Source organism: Cavia porcellus, unplaced genomic scaffold, assembly GCF_034190915.1.
Source record: "Cavia porcellus strain 051 isolate PalLab524CR breed Dunkin Hartley unplaced genomic scaffold, mCavPor4.1 scaffold_6, whole genome shotgun sequence".
In the NCBI taxonomy this organism is placed as follows: Eukaryota; Metazoa; Chordata; class Mammalia; order Rodentia; family Caviidae; genus Cavia; species Cavia porcellus.
In genome coordinates, this window is record NW_026947489.1 from 23329961 (window position 1) to 23352511 (window position 22551).

The window sequence follows — 22551 nt, forward strand, 5'->3', positions numbered from 1 at the left end:
TGCTGGGATATGGCCCATTGAGGACTGGGTGCTGCCTTTCTGTCCTCTGATGGCCAGAGAGTCACTTTTGCATCCCCCAAAGCACCTCCTGTGAGCAGCTAGTGACGTTTCATATGACTGCAGAGGGGTCAGCACCAGAAAGTCACAGCAGAAACCGAGGTTAATGAAGGCACCAATATAAAGCTTTTTTTCTGTGAACTTTTTCTACTACAGCCCATGGTAATATTAAAAACCATGAAGGTGATTTATGTTATTCCACTAGGATCAATGCAAAGCAAATCATCACCTCCGATTGCAACAGGCTGAAAAAAGTGTCCGACATTTGCACGAGCACCACAGCATTCAGATGGTGAGTAGCTGGGGGGAAATGTTACACCTTCGTATCATGTGACATTCTGGCAGGACATACGGGTACAGCCACTTTCTTTGTCAAGTCATATTTTATGTCAAGATATATATGATTGGAATTCTGAGCACTTTACAGTATCTGCTTGTTTAAATATAGAAGCGAGACAAAATAAAAGAAGAGGAACAGAAGAAAAAAGAATGGGTAAACCAGGAACGCCAGAAAACCCTCCGGCGATTAAGAGCCTATAAGGAGGTAAGTTCTACAAATAATCACCTCAACTTCTTTCTGTGTGAAAATGAGGATCACGGATCATGTGGAACATTATGAACAGTTAACTGCATTATGAAATGTTTCAAAATTCTATTTGTGGAACAGCAGTGAAGCACATGGCATCCCAGCATCAATGTTCAAAAGGCATGCAACAAAACACTTCTGTTTTGGATGTCACGCTCTGCCGGGGTCCCTGCCCACCTCTCGGGGTCCCTCTTTTCATGGGGTGTGGGGGGTGCTTACTGTGACCTCTGGGGTTTAGACCAGCAGTGAGAATTGAAAGTTGTTTAACTGCCCTGACTTCAGTTGGCTTTTTTCATTTGCAAGATTTTTATAAAACGTCAAGCAAGTATTGTGCTTTACGGGCAGAGAAAGTGCACTGCTAAAAGTAAACAAGTTGCCTTAACATTGGGGTAAACTGCTGTGTTCTTGCTTGAGAGAAGCCCGGATGGCGAGGTATAGTTGTGCACAGTGGTGTGGGAAGGGGTCTGCCTGGTTTAAATTCAGGGACAAGAATCTGGGTTAAGGAGTGCAGGTTACTATGCGTGCCCTGGGTGGTGACAGCCCCTGGGATTTGGGGATTGTCTCTTTTTTTCATTTGTCCTGAAAAAGAATTCTAGGTAGGATAGATATCCTGAGTGTACCATGAATTGCATGATGTCTATGTCTGAAGTTTACATTAGTGTCGCACTGTGTGTACATTCCTGGGTTCTCTAATTCGGGTTGTTTTTGAGACGCATCTGTGTTAATGTGTGTATCTTTAGTTCACTTTAATGGCTCCTGATGTTACATTTTGTATATTATTGGCTAGTCTGGGCCCCCTCCTCTCTCAAGGATCTCCTTATAGGAATAGATTTTTCTTTATCAAACTAATATCTGAGACCAGAACTTTCTAAATTTCGAAATTATTAAATTTACTCTAAGCTTAAAACCTAGAGAAAATATAGTACCTTTGATATCCACTCCACTGGTGTTTTTAATCTCTTTTACATGTTTTTAGTCATAATACCTATTATGTTTTATCTTTTTTTGGGAGATGGTATTGCTATGTAGGCCAAGCTGACCTCAAACACTCCATCCTCCTGTCTCAGCCTCCTGAGTGTAGGGATTTCAGGCCAGTGTCTCGGTATCCAGCTGTACCGTACTGTTTTCACTTAACACTGTCAGTTGATGTTTTTAGATGTTTTATCTACTTTGCACTTTTATGATCTATCATGGTTGCTTAATATTTTATGTCATAATTTTTAAATTAACGTCTGTTGGCATTTGGAGCTGGTTATTCTTCATGCTAAGAATTTTATAGTGAGTATTTTCATGTCTGTGTATCATTTCACATCTCCATTTTATTACAGAGAAGGATGTAAGTGCTGGGTTTTGTAACACATACTTGTTGTTTAACACATCCAAGATGGTCGCACTGTGTGAATTACAATGCTCTATGATTACGCCCCTGTCAACATTTTGATGGTCAGCACGTGTGGCAGATTTCCCACAGCCGTTTTCCATTTTTCAGAAGTGTCCAGCTCCATCTGTAGTACCAACGTCTCCCTCGGAGCCCACGGCCCCAGGCCTGCCAGGTGACCTTGCCCCGCAGCTGCCCTCGCCCACTGCTCAGCCAGGCACAGCAGCTCGTCCGCGCTCCTGGAAAACCAGACGCGCCCCTCCCTTGGGTGAAGTGAGTGATATGAAAACCCCCGAGTATCAAAACTGGCCCCCCGGAAACACCGCTCTCCCAGCTGGTCACCAGTCACACTTCAGATCCAGTGAGGAGCTGTCGCCACCACCACAGCCACTGCCTCCGCCACCACCACCTCCACCGCCGCCACCTCTTCCTGCTCTGTCCCCCAGATCCCAAACTGACACTCATCGGAACCCAGGCCCCAGGGCCTCAGTGGACGATGACCAGCCACGTTCTCTGATGTGTGTATCACCTCCTGAAGGTCTGCATGGCTTCCTGGAAACTGTTCCAAGCCCAGGTAACCCACTGGCAGTCTGTCAGAATTCTCTGGTCATTTTAAAAATATTCCACTATTTGTTGTCTTGAATAGCACTTTTTTTTTTTACATAGTACAGCCCAAACCTAGTTTGATAAATGGCAAATTCAGCCTCAAAAGACAGCCTGCATTTGCTGATCATATGACTTGGAATTTCTTCTTTTTTCTAGTTAATACTTTACTTTTATTGGTCCATGTTTGCAGTATATAATGATTACATTTTTCATCGGGAGTTGATATGTGTACATCACACATCTTAATTTTACTTTCTTTTTTCTTCTCTTCACTTTTCCATCTTCTGGTCCCTTTCCCCTTTTGCAAAAGATATATTGCCGTATTTCCTATTATCTGTTTTTTATACTTTGAGTTTCTCATAAGAGAAACCATGTGCTATTTAAGCTTGTGTATCTGGTTTATTTCACTTAATATTACGGCTTGGGATTTTCTGAGGCTGTTAAAGGATCAATATATTTCAGTTTTCTTAAGATTTTAGTCTGATTATGCCATTGGAGTATTTTCCATACAGCTTTCGAGTTTGCTGTTTTCTCTCTCAAGTCGTTTACAGAATTAAATTGTTACATTTTAAGGAGAATACTGCTTGGAAATTATTGTGGAAGAGTATCAGCCCCCATGTAAAAGGCCATTCTTGCAGACTGATGAATAGGAAAAAAGGGCTCTTTGGTATGGCAAATATAGTGCCTTGAAACATCTGAATATTTATTTAATAAGAGATATAGTTTTCAGGCATAATTTTGATTATGGCTTTATATTGATTGTTGAAAAGGCTGCCTTAAACTTGCCCAGGCTTGGAACTTCCTGTTTTGGGGCGTTTTAACAAAATCCTAGAAAATTCTGTGTACACTTGTTTCCTGAGATGTGGGTCACCTGGACTATGTAGAGTGATGGGGACAGGTGACACAAATGATTTTCATATAATAGGTCCACACTCGGTTTCTGGTCATTGAACATTCTGGAGATTCTGAGTTCAGAGTGTCACTATGTCCAGGACCAGACACCGCAGAAACGGCAAATGGCCTGTTCCTATGAGGTTTGTACCAGCACTGCGTGAGTGGAAAGGGGGAGCCATGTGCTTGTGCCCAAGCTGTACATGGACAGATCATTTTGGGGTATCTGTTCCCAGCTTGCGTTTTGTGCAGTTCTGAGGAGCTCCATTGAACTCACATGGCTCTCTCACACTGAAAACATGCGTGAGAAAAATGCAAATTAGTATCAGAACATAACACTGACTGCAAAACTTACCTTATTACTCCCAGAATGATTTTAAGCCCAAAGTACCCTTTGTTAGCTGTCACATGGCCTTTTAATCCCCATTGGGAAATCCCATAGGCTTACCTGGAAGACATCTAACCCAGTGGTCACAATCACGCTTCCTGCCTAACTGCAGGTGACAGATCTCCCCTCTCAGGGTCTCAAGGTTCTTCTCCTCCATGCCCTGAACTCTAAGCTAATTTGTGACTTGACAGCATTTCACAACCTCAGAAACAGAGTGTGTAACTACCTCAGGGCAATGTAGGTGGAATTAAACATACTGTGTACAGAAAAATGTGCCAAAGCCACCTCCACCCATTCACTAAGCTGCCGATTAGAGTTTTACTTAAGCCTTTTTGTGTTGGAAACTTACTTGATTCGTTGTCACAGAATGAATCATCGCTGTCTGATACCTTGAGAAACGCAACAGGATTAAAAAGAATTTTTAAAGATATTTTTAAATGGGAAGGGAATGGAGAAAATACAATTTTAGAGGGATCTCAATCACACCCAGTGGTTAGATTATTTCTACCCCAGGCATTGATAACTCTCTTTAGGACATCTTGAAAAACCATCATTTCAAAATAAGTTGTGCATGACTTTGCCAATAAGGTGCTAGAGATTTGAAGAAGTTGGTTGAAAGTAGTTAAGATAACGTATGCACTGTGGAACTGTCCCGGACCAAACAGGGAGCTCTTCTCCCTGTTCTGTCTAGCAGGTTATCAAAGCATCTATTGGATGGGATGATAACTTTTTTCTTTTTTTTTTGGTCTTTTTCTTATGGGTTCCGGGGATTGAACTCACGACTGCCTGCTTGCAAGGCAGGTGCTTATGCCGCTGAGCTAAATCCCCAGCCCCAGGATGATAATTTTTAAAATCCTGGCTTTAATAATGTTCTGGCATCCTGGTGCATGATGGTACTTGATCTGTTCACACAATTCCAGGATCCATGGATGAAGTGCTAGCCTCGTTAAGACATGACAGAACTCGTCTCCAGAAAACAGAAAACAGAAGTGCTCTGTCCCCTTCCCGTGCGTCAGTCAATGAGGACATTCTGATGGCCATCAGGCAAGGAGTCAAGCTGAAGAAAGTGCCCCAGAACCCGGGCTCGGGTCCCAGCACCCGACCAGCCAGTGACTTGGAGAGAAGCATCAAGGCAGCTCTGCAGAGAATTAAGCAAGTGTCTGCCGACTCGGAGGAGGACAGTGATGAGCAGAACCATGACCAGTGGAACCATTAGAGTCTTCTCCATGTGAGACCAAGGTAGACAGGTCACACATTGCCCCAAAAGATCAGCCAGGCTTTGGGTAAGCATTGCAGCTTTGATATGATGTCATGGCTCTCAGGAAGCAGAGCTGTGGTGACTGTCTCACACCCAGCCTGGTGCGGATGAAATCCAGTGAGTGTCGCCGGCCACGGCAACAGTGCTCACGTCTCACCTAGGTTACAGGATCACCCTCGGATGCAGGGTTTACATGGCCCCTGTGGACAGCACTGTTAGACTGACTGTGCTCTCCTGTGCGCATGCCACAGAGTTCCTCAGATTTAAGGGTCTGAATGTGAATTTTTATTTCAGCAACAATCAGAACAAACTGCTTATATTCAGGAATTATTTTAAATATTTAAATGAAACTTATTTTATGTATCAAGCACTATGTAAATTCATAATAAAGAACTATTTTCTATCATGCGTGAGGAAACGAAAACACAGTACCTTAACCACTGTCTGAGAAGAGACTTCCCTGCCTGGTAGGTTTAAATGTTCAGTGCGATTTCAGCTGAACAGGTATTTAGGCAAATACTGGGTGGGGGAAACATCGCCATTCCCACAAGGGATCTTTCTGTTCTTTTGGCATTAGTTAGGGAAGGGAGGGACCAGCACAGAACAGTCTACCCACTTTTCAAACTGCCTGCGTCCCAGCTGGCCTCGTGACTCCCTCCTGTGCCAGCAGTCTGGTTTCCACACAGCAGAATAATCCCATCCTCATTCCGGAGGAGCCCTGACACAGAGCACAACTCTCTCCAGGGATGTGGGGAGGTCAGGTGGCTCTGACCAGGCCCCCTTCCCCACCTTGGACAGGGAAGTCCAGGGATAGGGCATTTTTTAAAAGGCACACTTAGAACTTTGGGAGACTTTCTTACACTTATTTTGAGGTTTTGTATTGTTTTTGTGCTTTCAGCATCAGGAAATACAAAGGAGCATAATCAGTTTGGGCTAATTCTCAGACTTTGCCTTGGAGGGGCTGCCAAAGATGAGAGGCCTCCAAAAAAGGATCCTCTGCCAGAGTTCTCTCAAAGTCCCGAGCCCAGCTGTGTCTTCAGTGCCTCAGAACTTCTCCTCTGGAACAGTCTCTCCCTCATTTCTTGCTTTCCTTCCATCTTCCAGCCAAGCTCTGAAATAAATCCAAGCTCTGGCTTCAGGGAAATCAGAGCCCTCGAAGGGAACAGTATGCCTCCTGCTGTGTAGCTTCAGCCTCTCCAACCCGCCCTCCAAAGTGCCACCAGTTGAACTGCTCCCTGACTTTCCGATGCAGAGCTATGGACAGCCCTGAGTGTGGCACCTCAGTCCCCCAGAGGCCTGGCTGCTGCCCCTGGCAGCCCCTCTCCTGCTCCACCAAGCTGCTTGCTGCCTACCCATGCAGCCTCGCTCTCTGAAGCCTAAGTGCCTGGGAGTGCCCATCCCTCAGTCTCAGCCCTACAGTGTCCTCTCCGAGGTCTTCCCTGCTCCTGTCCCACATGGCCATGGCACCTTGTCCTGGACACCAGCATGCTCCCCGCTCCCCTGCAGCTCTCCCGCAAGGACATCCAGTGGGATGGGTGTCACCTCGGGCTGACTGATCTGGGGCTGGCATGGGGTCCTCAGAGCCAATCCATTACTGGCAGCAAGCCACCTGTGAATGTCCTGGGGAGAAAAACAATGAGCTGTGCCAGTCAGGCCTGTCAGTTCATTTCTTCATTCCTTCCTTCTCCAGGACCTGACCTGGGAATCTGGCAGCTGTGGCAGATTCACACCTTGAGAAGGGCCCATAGGAGAGGACCTACATGGCAGAGGTTCTTAAATCTCAGGTTCTAATGCCTTAGTTTTCCAGTGGCATAATAAATTACTGCAAGTTGTAGTGGCTTAAAAATTACAAATTTATTCTTAGAGTTCTGCACAAGTTCAACCTGGTTCTCCTGGGCTAGAATCGAGGGACCAGCAGGGCCGTGCTGTTTTCTGAAGGCTCCGGCAGAAGCTCTCCCCTTCCCCTGTGGCTCCTGGCAGTTGCCCATGTTGCGGGGCTTGTGGCCCTCCCTCCGTGTTCAGTCTGCAGAGCAGCAGTGTCATGGTTCCCTGACTCCCTTCGCCCCACATCTCTTTCTGCCGTGCTGGGCGGTTCTCTGCTGCTGAGATCGCCGCCTGTGATTAGCTGGAGCGTGCCCAGACAGCCCAGGACAGTCTCCCACATGATGTCCCTTTGGCCCTTGCTGCTGACACATCCCAAGGCTCCAGGGATGAGCACGTGGGCTGCTTTGGGGGCCACTTTCTGTCTAGTAGAAGGCACTTGTTAGCAGGCAGATTGCCAGGTGGCAAAGACCCCAGTCTAGGTTTTCCTGAGATAGGCTGGCACCCTAACAGCAGCAGGTCTGCAGTGCATCCTAGAAACACATGAGGACTGTCCCCAAGTCAGAGGAACTAGAGCTGGTGAGAAGGAAGCTGAAGTCCCTCCAGCTTTGGAAAAGCCAGGTATGGTTCTTAGCCACTGGTTAGAGGTAGCCACCCCGTCAAGCTTCCCACCAGTGGGTCCATTAACACCTGCTGGGGCTACAGTAGGTCTGGGGAAGTCTTTTTCACTTGTGTTCTCAGGAAGGGGTCCTGGGGCATAAGGTGCTCCATAAACAGTGTGAAGCTAATGATTTAAAAACTGTTAAACATGAAGAGTCTTGAGTGGCTGAGCTGCATGGAGAGTACTTTTGGCCTAGGCCTGAGGTGGTGGGGATGGGGGTAGCAGAGAAGACTCCACACACTGGGAACAAGAGCAAGAACAGAGAGAAAATGCCAACCCAGGCTCTGGCAGAACAGGGGAAGGATCTGGGGTGACTAAGCTTAGGCTAGAAGCCAACTTCCCCAGGGATCAGGAAGAGCAACCAGCAAAGGGAGGGGACAGAAGAAGGCAGGGATGGGGCAGTGACAGCAGCAGTGGTAAAGAGATGGGAGACAGAAACACAAAACATGCCTGCAGGAAGCAAGGGGCCAGCACTTGGGAGGGTGGCACTGTCAGTGAGGGGTGGAGACGGGGCAGCGGAAAGGAAGAAAGGGGGATATTTTGGCCACAAGCAGCTTCTAGCGATGGACTGAGATTGCCTTGAAGATTCCTGCGGAGTGAAGATCAAAGGAAGATGGTGCAGGCCAGAGCCTTGGAGACCCCACTGTGAGCAGAGCAGGAGGAAGGGGCCATGGAAAAGGAATCATCCCAAGAAGTAAGGTAGAAGGGGAGGAAAACCAGAGCCTGAAGTGAGCCTCAGCAAGGCCAGCCAGCCGCGGTGGTGATGGCAGAATCATTTCCACTCGGTGCTCTGGGGTCCTGTGCACACGCGTCTGGCTTATCTGCTAGTGGATGGCTACAGAGAGGGTCTAGGTGGGCAGGACAGGGACAGCTTCGGGGAGATTTCTGCAGCACAGGAACATGCGGGTCCTCCCCATGTTCCCAGCAGGAGTGCGTGGTGCAGAAGTGGTGAGGAGGCACACAGGGAATGGTGGGAACAGGAGACATGGTCCCTCCCCCAACACTGTGGGGACACGGAAGCCCCAGATCTTCAGAGGATCGCCTCTGGAGAAAAACGGATCCCAGAACTGAGATCAAATCACGAGAGCTTGGTGGGACAGGGGCTCAGGACAGAAATTAACTTAAATGAAGGAAGAATACAGAAGGCCATGTCCCATTCCTGAGCTGAGGGCTGGGGTCCACACCGCGTACGTGTTTGGGAAAAAGTGGTTTTGTACCTGCACAGACTTTGCCATGTGGCCAGCCTGTGGAAACAGCTCTGGAAAAAACCTTTTAATTAGAAGAAACGCTGAGATTAGCTTTTTCTCCAGCAGCTAGGCGCTGGACACATTTTCTCACTGCCTTTTACTCCAGAGCTGATCCTCTGCAGAGGAAGAAGTGGCTGTCAGACCGAGAAAAGCTGCAGTGTGGCCCCAGAATGTGACCAGCTGAAGGGCAAGCATCCTTCAACATCTTTTTTGTCCCAAAAGTTACTGTACCTCAATCCGAACGCTCCTTGCTTTGGCTCAGGAACTGGCCACAGAGGATGTCAGCTTAACTGGAGAGATCAAGAACTTCTAAAATACCTTCCGAAAGCACTATGAATTTCTGAAAGATTTTTCTCAGCTTAAAAATACACAGAAACATTTTACTGAACTATGTATTTCTACATAAACAACTCTATTACAATGAAATCAAATAAAGAGTATATAAATCTTTAAAGGAAAATAAATTTTCCCTTAAGTATAAAAAGATCATTTACCGAGTAACATCAAACAAACACATAAAGAAAAACTTCAGATGCACAAGACAGAAATACAACTGTAGTGGAAACCAACATACCTTTCTTAGTCTCCAATAAATCAAGTAAGCAAAAATTAAAGGTTGATACTATTATACTTAATGAGGTCAAAGCAATGCATATTGATTGAATTTTGTTCTCTTATACGTTCTCCATTTTACTGGGGATATTTATTAAAACTTCGAATTTATTAGGTCCAAAAAATATCAATAAAGTCCAAAGGGTACAAACTGTACCATCCCTATCCTCTTTGACAGGGCAGTAAAGCTAGCAGTTTATAATAGATGTTAAAAACAACAAATATCAAGCTATTTTGAAATCTTAAAGTATAATTTCAAATAACTTTATAAAAAGTCAAATCTGAAATTATAGATTATTTATAACAACATCATGCACAAAAATTTAAGGAATATTCAGCCTTATAATGCTAGTAATTGTTTTATTAAGCAAGAAAAAGTTAAAATCGCATTCAACTTGAGAAGGTGAAAATAAAGGAAAGAACTGACAAGAATAAAATTAAACTTTAAAAAATCATAAAATCGTGAAACAGTGTTAGGGTATAAGTCCCAGAGTTGGTTCTCTACAGAAACTAACAAACGTTCTGAAAAACTAAATAGAACAAAAAGAGAAAGCACAGACATTCAACATTATCAGTAAGAAAAACCAACACAATTTAATGCCAACACATTTGAAAATGTTACTAGAATTATTTAGGAAAATTGAACTGCCAAAAAACTTACAGACCAGGAAGAAAGTATGACCAATGAGAGAAAAAGACCAACAAGCACAGAGAAAACTGGAAAAATTATCAAGGGATTATTTTCTAACAAGGCACTACACTTAAGACAGTTTTATGCATGTTATAAAAATTTTGAAGAGCAAAAACTTTTAATATTTAAACTATTTCAGGACATAGAAAAAGAGACCTTCCCAAGTCCCTTTATTTTTTTAAAATAAGTTAACAAAAATATTTGACAAAGAAAAAAATAGCAGCTATTCACTTTTTTAAGATATGAAATTTCCAAAATAAAATGAGCAAACCAAATTGACAGTAGTTTTTCATTATAAAGCTCTTATTTTTATTATATAAAGCAATACCTAATCTTTGTAGAAAAAATTAGAAAACAGATAAGAAACACAAAATAAAAATCTATCAAAGACCAACCAATCACAAATAACCACTGTTAACATTAAAAGGAGGTGAATATTAAAAGAACAACATAGTTCGATGGTATCAGATTTTTATGGAAGTGTAGAGTGGGCTTAACATTAGCAAATCTATTAAAATGATTCATCTCAAGTCACAATAGAGAAGAATTATTTAATCATCTGACAGATCAGAAAATGGTCATTTACTAAAATCCCAACATTTATTACTGATAAAATTTTTAGCAGATTAGAAATAAATGTCCATAATTTAATATATAAGTTCAAAAATCAAGAATATCATACATTTAAAGCCAAATTTATACTTTGGGAAATCACTAGAGGTATTCTTGCTAAAGGAAAAATACATATATAAAGAAAAATACATAATACCTGCACAATTATATATGCATCATATAGGACTTTACAAGATAGTAAAATAAGATTAAAAATATGAAGATAAAATGATCACACCTAACTCAGAATTGTAACCTATTTGAAAAAGGCCAAAGGAATTAAGTGGTGTCAAAATAACCAATTGCCAAGCTAAATAAACAACACACCATCTTAACGCAGACGTAAGGATGAGGTAGACTGATGCTTACTGACACAGGCCTCTTCCTACTGCCAAGGGAAAACAGAACTACTCATAATTATTGATTCTTACGGTAGAGGGATTTTTAATTCTACAGGATTTTGATTTGCTACAGTATGTATTCTCATGTTTAAATTTACATAACTTTAATGTCCAGGTAAAAAAACTATCAATATTAAAAAGAACAGTGGGATACATAGTAACAATAAGCTGATGAGAAATACAATTGGAGAGTGTCGGATATCGCTTAGTGGCACAGCGCCTGCCTGACAAGAGTGAGGCCCTGAGTTCAATTCCTGGTACTAAAATAATATAATAATAATAATAATAATAATAATAATAATAGACATAAGAGCTCATTTACAGTAGTAACCACAACTACAAAAATTACTTTTATTAGAAAAAATAGACCAAAGGACATAAAACTAAGCATTATAAATTCACTGAACTGAAAGAGAATGTATAAGGTTATTAATTCTATAGTAATATATACATTTTACATAATCTAATTTCCAATTCTTCCAAACATTACAAAATGATCCCCAAAGGTTTTCTGATATATTAATATGCAAATGTACTTGGAAATTTCTGGAAAGGTCTAATGGGACACTCGGGCTAGCCTTACGATGATCCAACAGGGTGGTCCCAGTGCCAGACTGTACCGGTGGGTGGCACCCGGCGCAAAGCTCAGAGACGCTGAGGAAAACACACGTATTCGAGGGCGTACAGTAAAAATGGGATTCACATTAGTAGGGAAAGTAAATATCCCGAGCAAGACTGTTGGGGCAATTTAGAAAATAAATTCCAATCCAATTTAACTGTTTAAAAAGAAAACTAAATAGACAAGAATAAAATAATTGATGAATATTTACACAATCTTGGAATTAGAAACAAAAAGAATGTAAGAATGACACCAAAGGTAATAACTGAAAGACAAGACAGATTCGATTAATATTTGAGTAATCAATTTTTAAAAACTGTAATATAACTTAAAATTTTCTACAATATTTATTTTTAGAAACCTCTTAGAAATCAATGAAGACATTAGCTTCCTTCTGAGAAAACTGGCCAGACTGGATAAACTACAGAAACATAAAATTCAATAAAAACATATTTCTAATGATGGTCATCATTTTCATCAAAAATTTAATGTTTTTTTATACCTCCAGACCCCATGCTAGTAACAGTGTTAAAGAAGGCGTTGGACATTCTCACACACTGCTAGAGGTGGAAATGTATTTGGGAGTAATCTTTCTGAAAGGCAACTTGAGGTAACACATGACGGGTGATCACAATACACAGTAAACGTTCAAGTAAAACATTATTACAGTAAAAGGCACATTGCCACTAAGCCTCCTTAAACTGCATGAACTGCAAACATGTACTAAGAGAATTTTTTAAAATTTAAAAGCCTCCTCAAAACACCCCACCTCATATTTGAGACACACTTATCCCACTGTTCTTGCCCCTTTCTGAAGCAGTTCTGGACCCCTCTTTCATGAGTGTCTTCACTAGGTGTGACAAAACATACGGTGAATGCGTCTACTGTGTGCCATCCAACGGAATGTTAGGCTCGTGAAAAGCATCATGGTGCATCTTCATCCTCCTCATTCACTGGAGCTGGCACTTTAGGACTCTGGCTCTTCCCCAAAGTCAAAATGAGCATGAAAGGTAAACATTTTGAATCAGTTCAGGACATTGAGGCAGTCATGGCAATGTGATTAAAGCAGTGAGGAAAGAGGATGTCAGAACTGTTTCAGAACGCAGCAAGAAGGGTCAGATGAGTGTGTGTAAAGTGAAGGGGAGTACGCTGAAGGGGATTAATGGTAATGTGTCTTTTATGGTATTTTTAAAATATATCTTGTATAAGAAAAGCTCCTAAAAATGTGCCTATCTTTCTCACTAGTCAAAAAAGGCTGTTATGCTGCAGTAACAAATTAACCCTGAAGTCCCAGTGGTGTAACATTAAGGTTTATATTTCCTGTTCCCACTACAGGCCCATGCAAGTTGTTGGTGGGGGAGAAGCGAAGGGACGATCTGCTCCACAGAGTCCCTCACTCGGGGACCTAGGCTGCTGGAGGCTCCACCCAGCATGTCACATTGCTGAGGCAGGAGACAGACACTGGGGCTCTGTGCTCCCTCAGTTCAGTCTCTGCTCACATTTGATTGGCTGGAGTTAGTCATGAGATCCTGAATGACTACAGGGACATCAGACAGTGGAGTGCCCTATGTGCCCAGGTGGAATGGGGCCACAAATAGAGAGACGTATGTTTGAGCCAGCAAGTTCCCTCTTGAAAAATTGTCCTAAGTATTCTGAAAAGTTTACAAAGATGCCAGCAGGGTTTCATTCTGTCTTTGATTACAACAGTAAAAAATTGAAAACAGCCTAAGTATCCAAGATATGACCTACACAGGTATTTAAAAGGTTATAATTACATATCGATGTAGAAATATACCCACAATATTATGTTAAAAGGGGAAAAAGCAAGTTATAGAACAGTATGCATAATGTGATATTTTATGGAAAAGTAAAAAAAGCACATATAGATGCATAGGAAAAAGTTTGGACATATACTGAACATAACACTGAAATGTTAACAGTGGTTATAATCAGATGGAATAATAATAGGTGTTTTTTTTTCACTTATTAGTTTCTTTAAAAATGTATATGCTATTCATATATCCAAAAAAAAAGTATTTAAAGGGAAAAATTCTTGGGAGAGTCCACTTATCCACCCTGTATTCATTAAACTCTTATATTTGACATAAGAAACATCTTCTTGTTTGCCATATCTAATAAGACACCGCTATAATAATCGAAAGTCAGGACTTTCTTTTCAAAGTAGTAAGTACAAGAGGGTAAAAACAGGAATATAATACATTCTCCGCGGCTGCATAGTGTCCGTCCTGCCGGTCACTTGCCAACATGGAAAGAGTCTGGCATCCACTCGCCGGGTGTGCCAGCTCACCCTACAGCCAGCTCTGCACTGCCAAGGACAGCAGGGCACTGGGCAGTGCCGCTCATAACAAAGCTCACACACTCTCTCATTCATGGATTCCAGAACATAGAACATCAACCTCAAAATATTCAAATAAAGACTCCTCTCAGGTGTGTATTTTTATGAAAACTCTTCCTTATTGCTTCTCTGCTGCCCGTGATTCCTTCTTCCTCCAATACACGCACAGGTGCACATACACACACAGAGTCCTAGGTTCACCAGAACAGTTCACCCAGCTGAGAATCTGTAGCAGTCACTTTGCCAGGCTATGTTTAAAGAACTCTATTCTTCAAATAGGTGCATGGAAAATACACGCAAAAAACATAAATTTCCACACAAGAGTCCCTCTTCATGCTCTCCCCCACCATCCTTACACTATCTATTATTTCTTTGGGGAAGCCATGTACTCAGAAATTAGGGTCCACTTAAACTACACATGTCATTAAACGCTATACATAGACATTCATTTTCAAGATTTTAGTCTATATCCCAAGTGCTTTTTCCAAATGCAGTGATGTTTCAGGTGAGTGAATGAAGTGTAACTTTTAGACGCCAACCCACATGCAGTGTTAGCAAAGGGCAGTCTCTTTTGAGTGTTTACACTAACACTAAGCCACACCATAGGTACCCTATTTCCAAACATGGGGTGGTCCTGTGGTTGGCTCTCATCCAGTCCTGGTTTCTACAGAAAGGGGGACTTGTCTGTAGATGAACCCCTTTAAAATGGGCAGATAGAGATGCTTCGGGGCAGAATACTGTTTTACCCAACAGCCTTTAGTTGATGGATCGTGACAAATGCAGACCAAGAGCCAGGCACCCCTCAACTCCCTTTGTGATGCTGCGCTTAAGGAGCCTGTGGGCTAGAGATCAGCTGCCCTGTGGACAGTCTTTCTGGGCCTGCAAGACCTGCTCGGGATCTGCAGTCTGCTCCCTCCCTGGCAAGCCTCCTCCCCCACCAGGGGCTGCTTCTGTCTCAGGGCTACTCACCGGTTCTAATCTGATTACTCTGCCTCCATTTCAGCTATCGACAAAGAACTCAGTGAGATCATGTGCCACTGAACTGGCCTCTAAGCCTGGACAATCAACACTTCTTAGAAAGAGCCTTAAAAAACAAGAATCATTCCAAATGGAACTATTTGTAAAGAACATAAAATTCTGATGTGCTCCTTTGTAGGTCGTCCTTTACTGTGGATACATACTAAAATAATATAATTGCAATATTCCTTATTGGGACTCAAGAGAAAATTATTTTCCTGGCAGCCAGGGATTGTCAGAGAGAATGGGGATATAGCTGATAGGGGATATGGTCCAGGAGACTGGGTGCAGAGCCCACGCTGCCGGTCACTGGCAGGACTTTGGGTATGTCACTTTCTCGGTCTCTGCTTCCTATCTGATCTGTCAAGTCCTCTCCCCCAGCGAAGGTCTAAAGGGACAGCATGCAGGGCTGATGGAGCACTCCCGTCATCCAAGGCTTGACGACACTCCTCCCAACCTGTCACCCTAGTGACTTTACACCTCCAGAGCACTGGAAGACATCCTGGCTCCTTCCCATCCCAGAATGAGAAGTTCATCCATCTGGGTCTCTTCTTGGCATGAAGTTATCTTTAAAGAGCATCACGGTAAAGGGTTCTGAGTTTTACTTAGCCTCATTTAGGCCCAGGTTTCATAGATAGAGAACAAAAGCTAATCCGGGGCTCACAGCCAGTCTCGGAGATGACAAAACCAAGGAGATCTCATCTGTAAACTGATCATGTGCTCCCAGCCCAACATCTTCCAAGCAGCCCAACGTGGCTACAACAACCATGAGGGAAACGGTGATATCTGGCCTGCATGTGGCATGAGGCCACACGGTAGTTCCGAAAGTGCCCTGGCCCTAAGGACCCATGATGCTGTGCTACAGGAAACCCTGGACAAATGCAGTGGGGCACTGTCACTGCTATACTAAGTCCCCTCTGCATGGTGTCATAGGAATCCATTTCTCTCTGTAAAGGGCCCCTCACCTCAGCTCCTGGGTTGCAAGAGTCCGAGACTGGACAGCCCCAGCCATATGACGGATCTAAGCACCTCACCACTGGCCACAGCTGCTCATCACACTCTTCAGTTGGTGAGCAGGACTGCGGGTCTTGGGCCTCTAGCAGTACACAGTAGTAATAGCACACATTACACTTCCGTGTCGATGTTTTCTAGAATCACTGCTATGAGAATGGACAAATGCTTTAGCAACTATCCACCTGTGACTATGTCACTTCAGTATACTCTGGTTAGCCAAGAGGGTTTCTTCTAGATTATCAAGTCCACAGTACATACAGATGGGGTCACCTGAAGGCCTGAATTAAGAGTGTTTGGATCTCAGAGTCCACTGCTCCAGGGCAGCGACAGGCTCAGGCTGCCAGCTCTGCTGCTGGGCCATGGGACCAATCTGTGGCCAGTCTAGCTCTCAGGTCTCCTGGATCAGCCACTAAGGGAGCTGCAACCTACTGTCCTGAGAGCCACCGGGAACTCGGGAGAGGGCAGGGTTGACCATATTTCCCATTTCCTGTCTAAGAGCCCCAGGTGCTCATGGCCCCACACAGCCTGCAGGGTACCCTGGTGCCCCAGATAACCAGCCTTCTCTCTTTTCTATCCCAAGCAAGACTATATATACCAAGCAAGACTTCCCTGCCAGAGACAGCTTAGCTGGGGAAGGACAGCTGTGAACTCAGAAACCCACTTTGGGGTCTGGACCTTGTCCACAGGGCCCCTCCTCTCCTCAGGCTGCTTTCTCATGGGTCCAGTTCCAGCTGGAAGAATTTCCCAGCCCAGCCCTGCTTCTCGAGGGAGAAGCTCTCCTGGGTGGTTCTCAGAGAGGTAAGAGGGCAGCAAAGCCTCCACATGCTCAAAGCACTTAGAAATGTGTCGGGCCAGGGACTCAAACCTCTATCAGTGCGGGTGATGCCTCCGCAAAGGATACCATGGCACCCAAAGGCCCACTGGCCCTAAGCAGCTCTGTGTGAGAGGGGGGGCTTATGGTTCTCGTACCTTAGCAGGCACCCTAAAACAGGCCGGAGGCAGACCTGGGCTCAAGCTCCTCTGCTGTTGAGACCAAAGGTCCCAGGATAAGTTGACCTCCTCCCTCACCCTCATGAGCCAGTACAGTTTCTTTTTCAGCTCTCCAAACCCTTTACAAGATCACAACTCAATTCCCAAGTCCTGGGTACCACAGACACAGGGCTCTAGAATCATCAGGTTCCAGGCTGCCATGTTCAGAAATGGTCCCAGGGGCAAAGACCCCTGCAGACAGAGACCCCCAGAGCTGAAGTATCATGGCCGGGCTTTTGTGGGGCCTCAGACCAATCTCTAATGTGTCTGCTACATGTGAGCCAACCCTCAGTTTGGCCGGTTGGTGCCTTTCTTTCTGATAATTACCCAGTACAACAAAGAGCATATCATTCAACAAGGTTTGAACTCCACTGTGGAGTCTGATTAAAACAGTAGTTCTGTTTAGATGTTTAATTGAACAAGTATTTATTGAGCACCTACTTTGTGCCAGGCACTGAGTTAGGCACTCTCACTGCATATTGTTCCCACAGCATGAGCATCTGCTCAGAAATTCAAGCCAAGAAAAAGAGCACTGTCACAACCGAACATAACAGGGGAGAGTGGAGTGTAGCAGCGGCTAGCATCTCCCCGGTCCAAAGGTGTACCTGCCAGAAACGTGCTTTCTTTCTCTGCACAGGTCTCCGCTACAGGCTTGCTTTAAAGCATCTCAGTGTTGCGTGGGAGGGCAGTTGCACCCACCACACCCCATGGACTGGAACCTAGTGGACAATCACATACTCGGAGCTGTTCAGTAAAAGGAGCAAGATGGCCTGTCATAAAGGATACTGATATTTGGGTTAGAAAAGACTTGTTTTTCAGTTATAGGGTTGCAACAGCCCTTAAGAAAGATATAAACATCCCTGCCCTGACTGCGTAAACGTTTAAGGTAGACCTAGTTCTGGGTTCCTGAGTCAGAATCTTCCAGTTGTCCACAACCTCAAAGGCCAGAGAAGCGAGAGGAGATTTCTATTCTGGAGAGGAGCAAGTGGACGCACGCCTGGTCTGGACTCACGACACACTGCGCCAGCATTTACAGAAGCAACGCGAAGAGGAGCGTGTCCTAGCCCTACTGCGACTCACACACACGTGGGACTCACAGCAGCCTGGTCTCTGTCACCCTAGTTGTCCGTGCCCAGCTTGGAGAGGCCTCGGCGGAAGTCATGGAGGTCATCGATCTTCCCGTCCAGCACCTCCAGGAAGCTCTTCAGCTCCACCTTCAGGTGGCGCTGCCGGTACTTACTCTCCTCAATGTCTGTCTTTAGAGACCGCACTTTGTCTTCCAGGTTCTGATTGTCTCTCTCTGCTGCCTAAGAAGACAAAAAGGGAGAAGGGTCTAGGACACAGCAGTCCCAGAGCCTGGCCCAGGGAACGGGGCCTCCACCAGCAGACACACAGGCTGGACTGGGGACTGAGACCCAAAGACAAGTTTAGCTCCTCAACATGTAAGCCGGACTGTGACAGTCAGCAGCAGGCTCCCCTTTTCCTGTTGGCTCCTTTCCTGCCTGTTTTCTGGTGGGGGCACCAAAAAAACCAACACATGATCTGAAACCCAAGTTCTAGCCCAGAATGCAGAGTTCTTCCGGAGGGATTTTATAGAGGGTCTGTCAGAGTTGGTCTGAAAGCCTAACTCGGAGACTGTTGGCCCCAGGTTGGTCAGCAGAGGTCAGCAGAAAAAGTGGCTAATGTCCTGTGGTTCCAAGAGGCTTCCTCAGCCTTGGGCCAATGTCTGGCCCTGGAGAGGGAAGGCGAGCTTTGCCTGCTACACAGGAACAGGCATCTGGGCTCCTCTGATGCTGTCACCACGAGGGCCTTCGGTACAGCTGGGCCCAGCAAGTTGAGCACCCACTGGGTAATCGGACTGGACAGCACACGTCCTCAAAAGACACTTGAGCCTTGCACTGACTCTTCATGTCAAAACAGAGCTTTATCATGTGGGCACAGACGGGGGCTTTCTTGGACACGTGCCCAGGAGCCAGTCACTCATACAGAACTGGGCTTGTGTAACTCCAGAAAGTGTCCCTGCATAGTCACAGGGCCTGAAGTGTAGAGACCTGGAGGTGAAGGACTGCCTCTAAACCCTCATTTTGTGGGTCGGCGAGGAAGGCCTGCCCACAGTGATACCAAAGGCCAGGGGTTGGCAGTGGCTGCTGTGGACTTGTGCCCTGATTCTGTGCTCTCAGGCCACCCTGCTGCCCTCTCCTCAGTCTCTGTGTGCCCTGCATGATGGTGATGTACACCCTCGTGTAGGGCAAAAAAACAAAAGACCAAGGCATGCCTAGTCTGTCCCAGGGATAAGGGTGGTGAGTAATCACTGCCAACTTCTTATGAACAGAAAATTACTCTTTTTTGCCATCCTGGATGTCAAAGTGAAATAAAGTGAAGAAATCAGTTAACACGACCACAACCGTCTCATCTGGGCCACCACCCATGTGTTCCCTCTTACCTCTAACTTCTCAGAGACATATTCACACTCTGACATGAGTTGGGGTATGATTTCACTTTGTTTTCGGAGATCTTTCAACTCCTATAGGAAACAGAAAGTTAAAAAAACACTCAGCAAGATGTACTCTTGAAAATCATAAACTTGTGCATACACTAATGGATGTTGATTGTGGAACCTGTCCTGTTTGCAAAAATAATAATGTCAGTGATGCTACTCTTAAACATGAGTAGATGCCAGGAGCTGCGTGTGTTACACACTTGATCACAGGTATGATTATGTATCTTTATGATTTCTGTTTTATAGATGGAGAAACTGATCTAAGAGCCTTGGTACTTTGCTCACGGTCTCTAACATGCGTGTACTTGACTATCCTGACTCCCAGAATGTAAATCACTGTATGACCGGCAGCAGTAGCTCCATTAATTTGTGATGACACATGATCCACGGAAGTGTTGTGGTTTTCTGCAAAATGTTCAGCTCAGTCTTGGAGCTGAGTGACTGTGTTTCCTAACAATGCGAGGCTGCAGAGTGACGGCTCTGCTCTGCTCTGTAATCTGTAGCTTGGTGTAACTCCTGGCTCTGTCCTGGTGTCCTGGCAGCTGCCAGGTTGGTCACATGCTCCAGGCCACCTGCTGTGTCCATGGTGGAAATCAGAGGTCAACCCAAGAGGCTTAGAGGATGCAAGGGCTCTGCTCGAGCACTGTTACTCACCGTCTCCTTCTCTCGGAGTTCTGACTCTAGTTCTTCAATTCTTCTCTTCAGCTGCGAATTCTTCTCCTTTTCCCTGTTGATCTCATTACACTGTTCTTCTAGTTCGTCAATCTTCAACAGACACCACACAGTAAAGCAGAGATGCTAGTTGACTTTAGTCATTAAACAGGAGACTCCCACAGTTATTTCATGCTTTCTTTAAAAATAAACCATAAACCAACCCACTCACAAATTTTTTTGCTATGGCTACGAACACGCTCCAAGCTTTGGATACTCCTGGGCTTCTGGTTTTCTCTTGTGGTCACATGAGGGTTTCCCTTTAAAGATCTGTCACAGCCCAGATGTCTCTTGAATGATTTTTACATGTTCTAAATTATTCTGTTTCATCTTAAGGATTTAGGTCAGCAGGGTAGTGAGCTTTGTGGGACAGTGGCTCCCAAACAAGAAACAATGATATTTCAAACCCTGAGCATCAAGGTGGCCTTCTCCCCAACACATGCAGAGATGCCTGCCCAGTCTTCTCAGAGACTGAAGGCAAATTCCAGGACTCTATCTTTCCCTCCTTGCCAAGTCTGACTGCTCCACAGGGCTCACAGTATAGAATGAGTGTGCAGACACCTGCCACCCCACTGCCACCCCACGCTGAGCATTTCTCGAGGACCCAAAGGCATACACAGAGTGAATGGCAGGAGCAGAAGGAATGCCTAACATGAAAGCAACGTGGTGATGGGGTCCCTACAAGTCGGCAGCAGTCTTTGACATGATGGGTGTCCTCTGAAAACAGGACAATTCTCAGAGGTGGTCTGTACCAACTGCTACTAGCTGCCACTTCCATGCTGGAGGTCAGTCTCCTGTGTACCCCCAGGGAGGGTCATACTCCTCCATGGAAGCACATATCTCACCCCTTCCCCACTGCCTATGGTTTCCACACTCATACCAGAGTGAGAAACTCTGCTCTTTGCTTGAAAAGAAGAAAGGGCAATTGATCCCTGTGAATGGCAGATCTGCCAGGCCTTGGTCAGGAAGGTGCAGAGTCAGCAGCTGGCCTGCTGCCCCTGACTGTCAGCACTTTCCATGCTGAGATAAGAAAATGACACAAGGCAGCTTTATGTGGCATCAGCACCAATAGCTGATCTACAGGAGCTTGCCCAGGTTGGGCACAGCAGGTCACACATGTGGGTTCAGGGACAGAGAGCACCAGCTTAAACATGAGGTCTTCTCCAAAGGCCTGCACTTACACAGTAGGTTCCAAAGCCTGTGTACCATGCTGCGGTGGCTACAGTCTCAGAAGCACAGGAACTGCAGACCTCAACAGGGGAGTCTCAGCCACTTCAACGCTCCCTTATTAACTGGGCCCAGTGACAGAGAGACAGTGACTCTTACAGACAACAGGTGGATTTTGAAAAACTCTAAATGCTGGGATTTAAAAGTCGGAAAGTAGAAGGATCTGACGGCAGTCAGCGCCCACTCTCCCTGTGCTTTATAAGCAGCATAATCTTTTCTCACTTATAAATTTGCATTTTTAAAATAATGGTCTGAATGGAAGCAGAGCTTCTGAGCAAATGCTCCTCACTATTCCCTGAATACTTTTTCCCTCCTCCCCTGCATCCCCTTCCTCTACTGAACATCACTGTGCCACAGAAGAGCCAGGGAAGGGCATCCACATCAAAGGTCAGCTGTGATGAGCACCGGAGGAGCTCTGAGCAGGACAAGGTCACAGTCCCAGTTCACTCATCTTCTTTAACAATAGCAACTATAAAACTTGCTTCCATAAAAATAATAAATCAATAGTTTAAATGGTTAGATTTCTACTAGGGAAGGCGGGGAGATGGAGGAATGTTCCAAGGGAAGAGGCACCAAGTCTTTCTCCTGCCTGTGGGGGAAGGCAGCGTGAGAGGCAGGGAGGGCGAGGCAGGAGAGAGGAGGAGCTGGCTGTCCCACCTCCGCCACTGCCCACCGGCCTTCCGGCCTGCTGGGGTCCCGGAGGCCCACCTTGTGGCGGAGCTGGTCGTTCTCATCCCGGCAGATGAAGAACTGCTTCTTCCACTGCTCCACACTGGCTGCCGACTCCTGCAGCGCCGTGGTCAGCCGCGCATTGCTCTCCCGCAGGGTCTGCAGCTCGATCTCCCATTTCTTCACGTTGGCAGCACTGC

At 45.1% G+C, this 22551-nt stretch overlaps 2 protein-coding genes across 4 annotated transcripts in view; one reads left to right on the forward strand and one right to left on the reverse strand.

The window, feature by feature from the left end:
- The window catches only part of Whamm (WASP homolog associated with actin, golgi membranes and microtubules), a 28470-nt gene extending 22900 nt beyond the window's left edge, over positions 1–5570 (forward strand). The window contains exons 7-10 of the mRNA XM_063250094.1: positions 263–349; positions 506–601; positions 2133–2595; positions 4827–5570. Of these exons, the coding sequence (XP_063106164.1) occupies positions 263–349; positions 506–601; positions 2133–2595; positions 4827–5122 (942 nt within the window). The 3' untranslated portion in view covers positions 5123–5570. The remainder of the gene's footprint in view (positions 1–262; positions 350–505; positions 602–2132; positions 2596–4826) is intronic.
- A 4509-nt stretch (positions 5571–10079) lies between these two features.
- The window catches only part of Homer2 (homer scaffold protein 2), a 91974-nt gene continuing 79502 nt past the window's right edge, over positions 10080–22551 (reverse strand). For all 3 annotated transcript variants that reach the window (XM_005006258.4, XM_003475476.5, XM_063250097.1), the window contains exons 6-9: positions 22391–22547; positions 20399–20509; positions 19688–19768; positions 10080–18551 (exon numbers count right to left, since the gene is read on the reverse strand). In XM_005006258.4, coding sequence (XP_005006315.1) covers positions 18363–18551; positions 19688–19768; positions 20399–20509; positions 22391–22547 — 538 coding nt within the window. In that variant the 3' untranslated portion in view covers positions 10080–18362. The remainder of the gene's footprint in view (positions 18552–19687; positions 19769–20398; positions 20510–22390; positions 22548–22551) is intronic.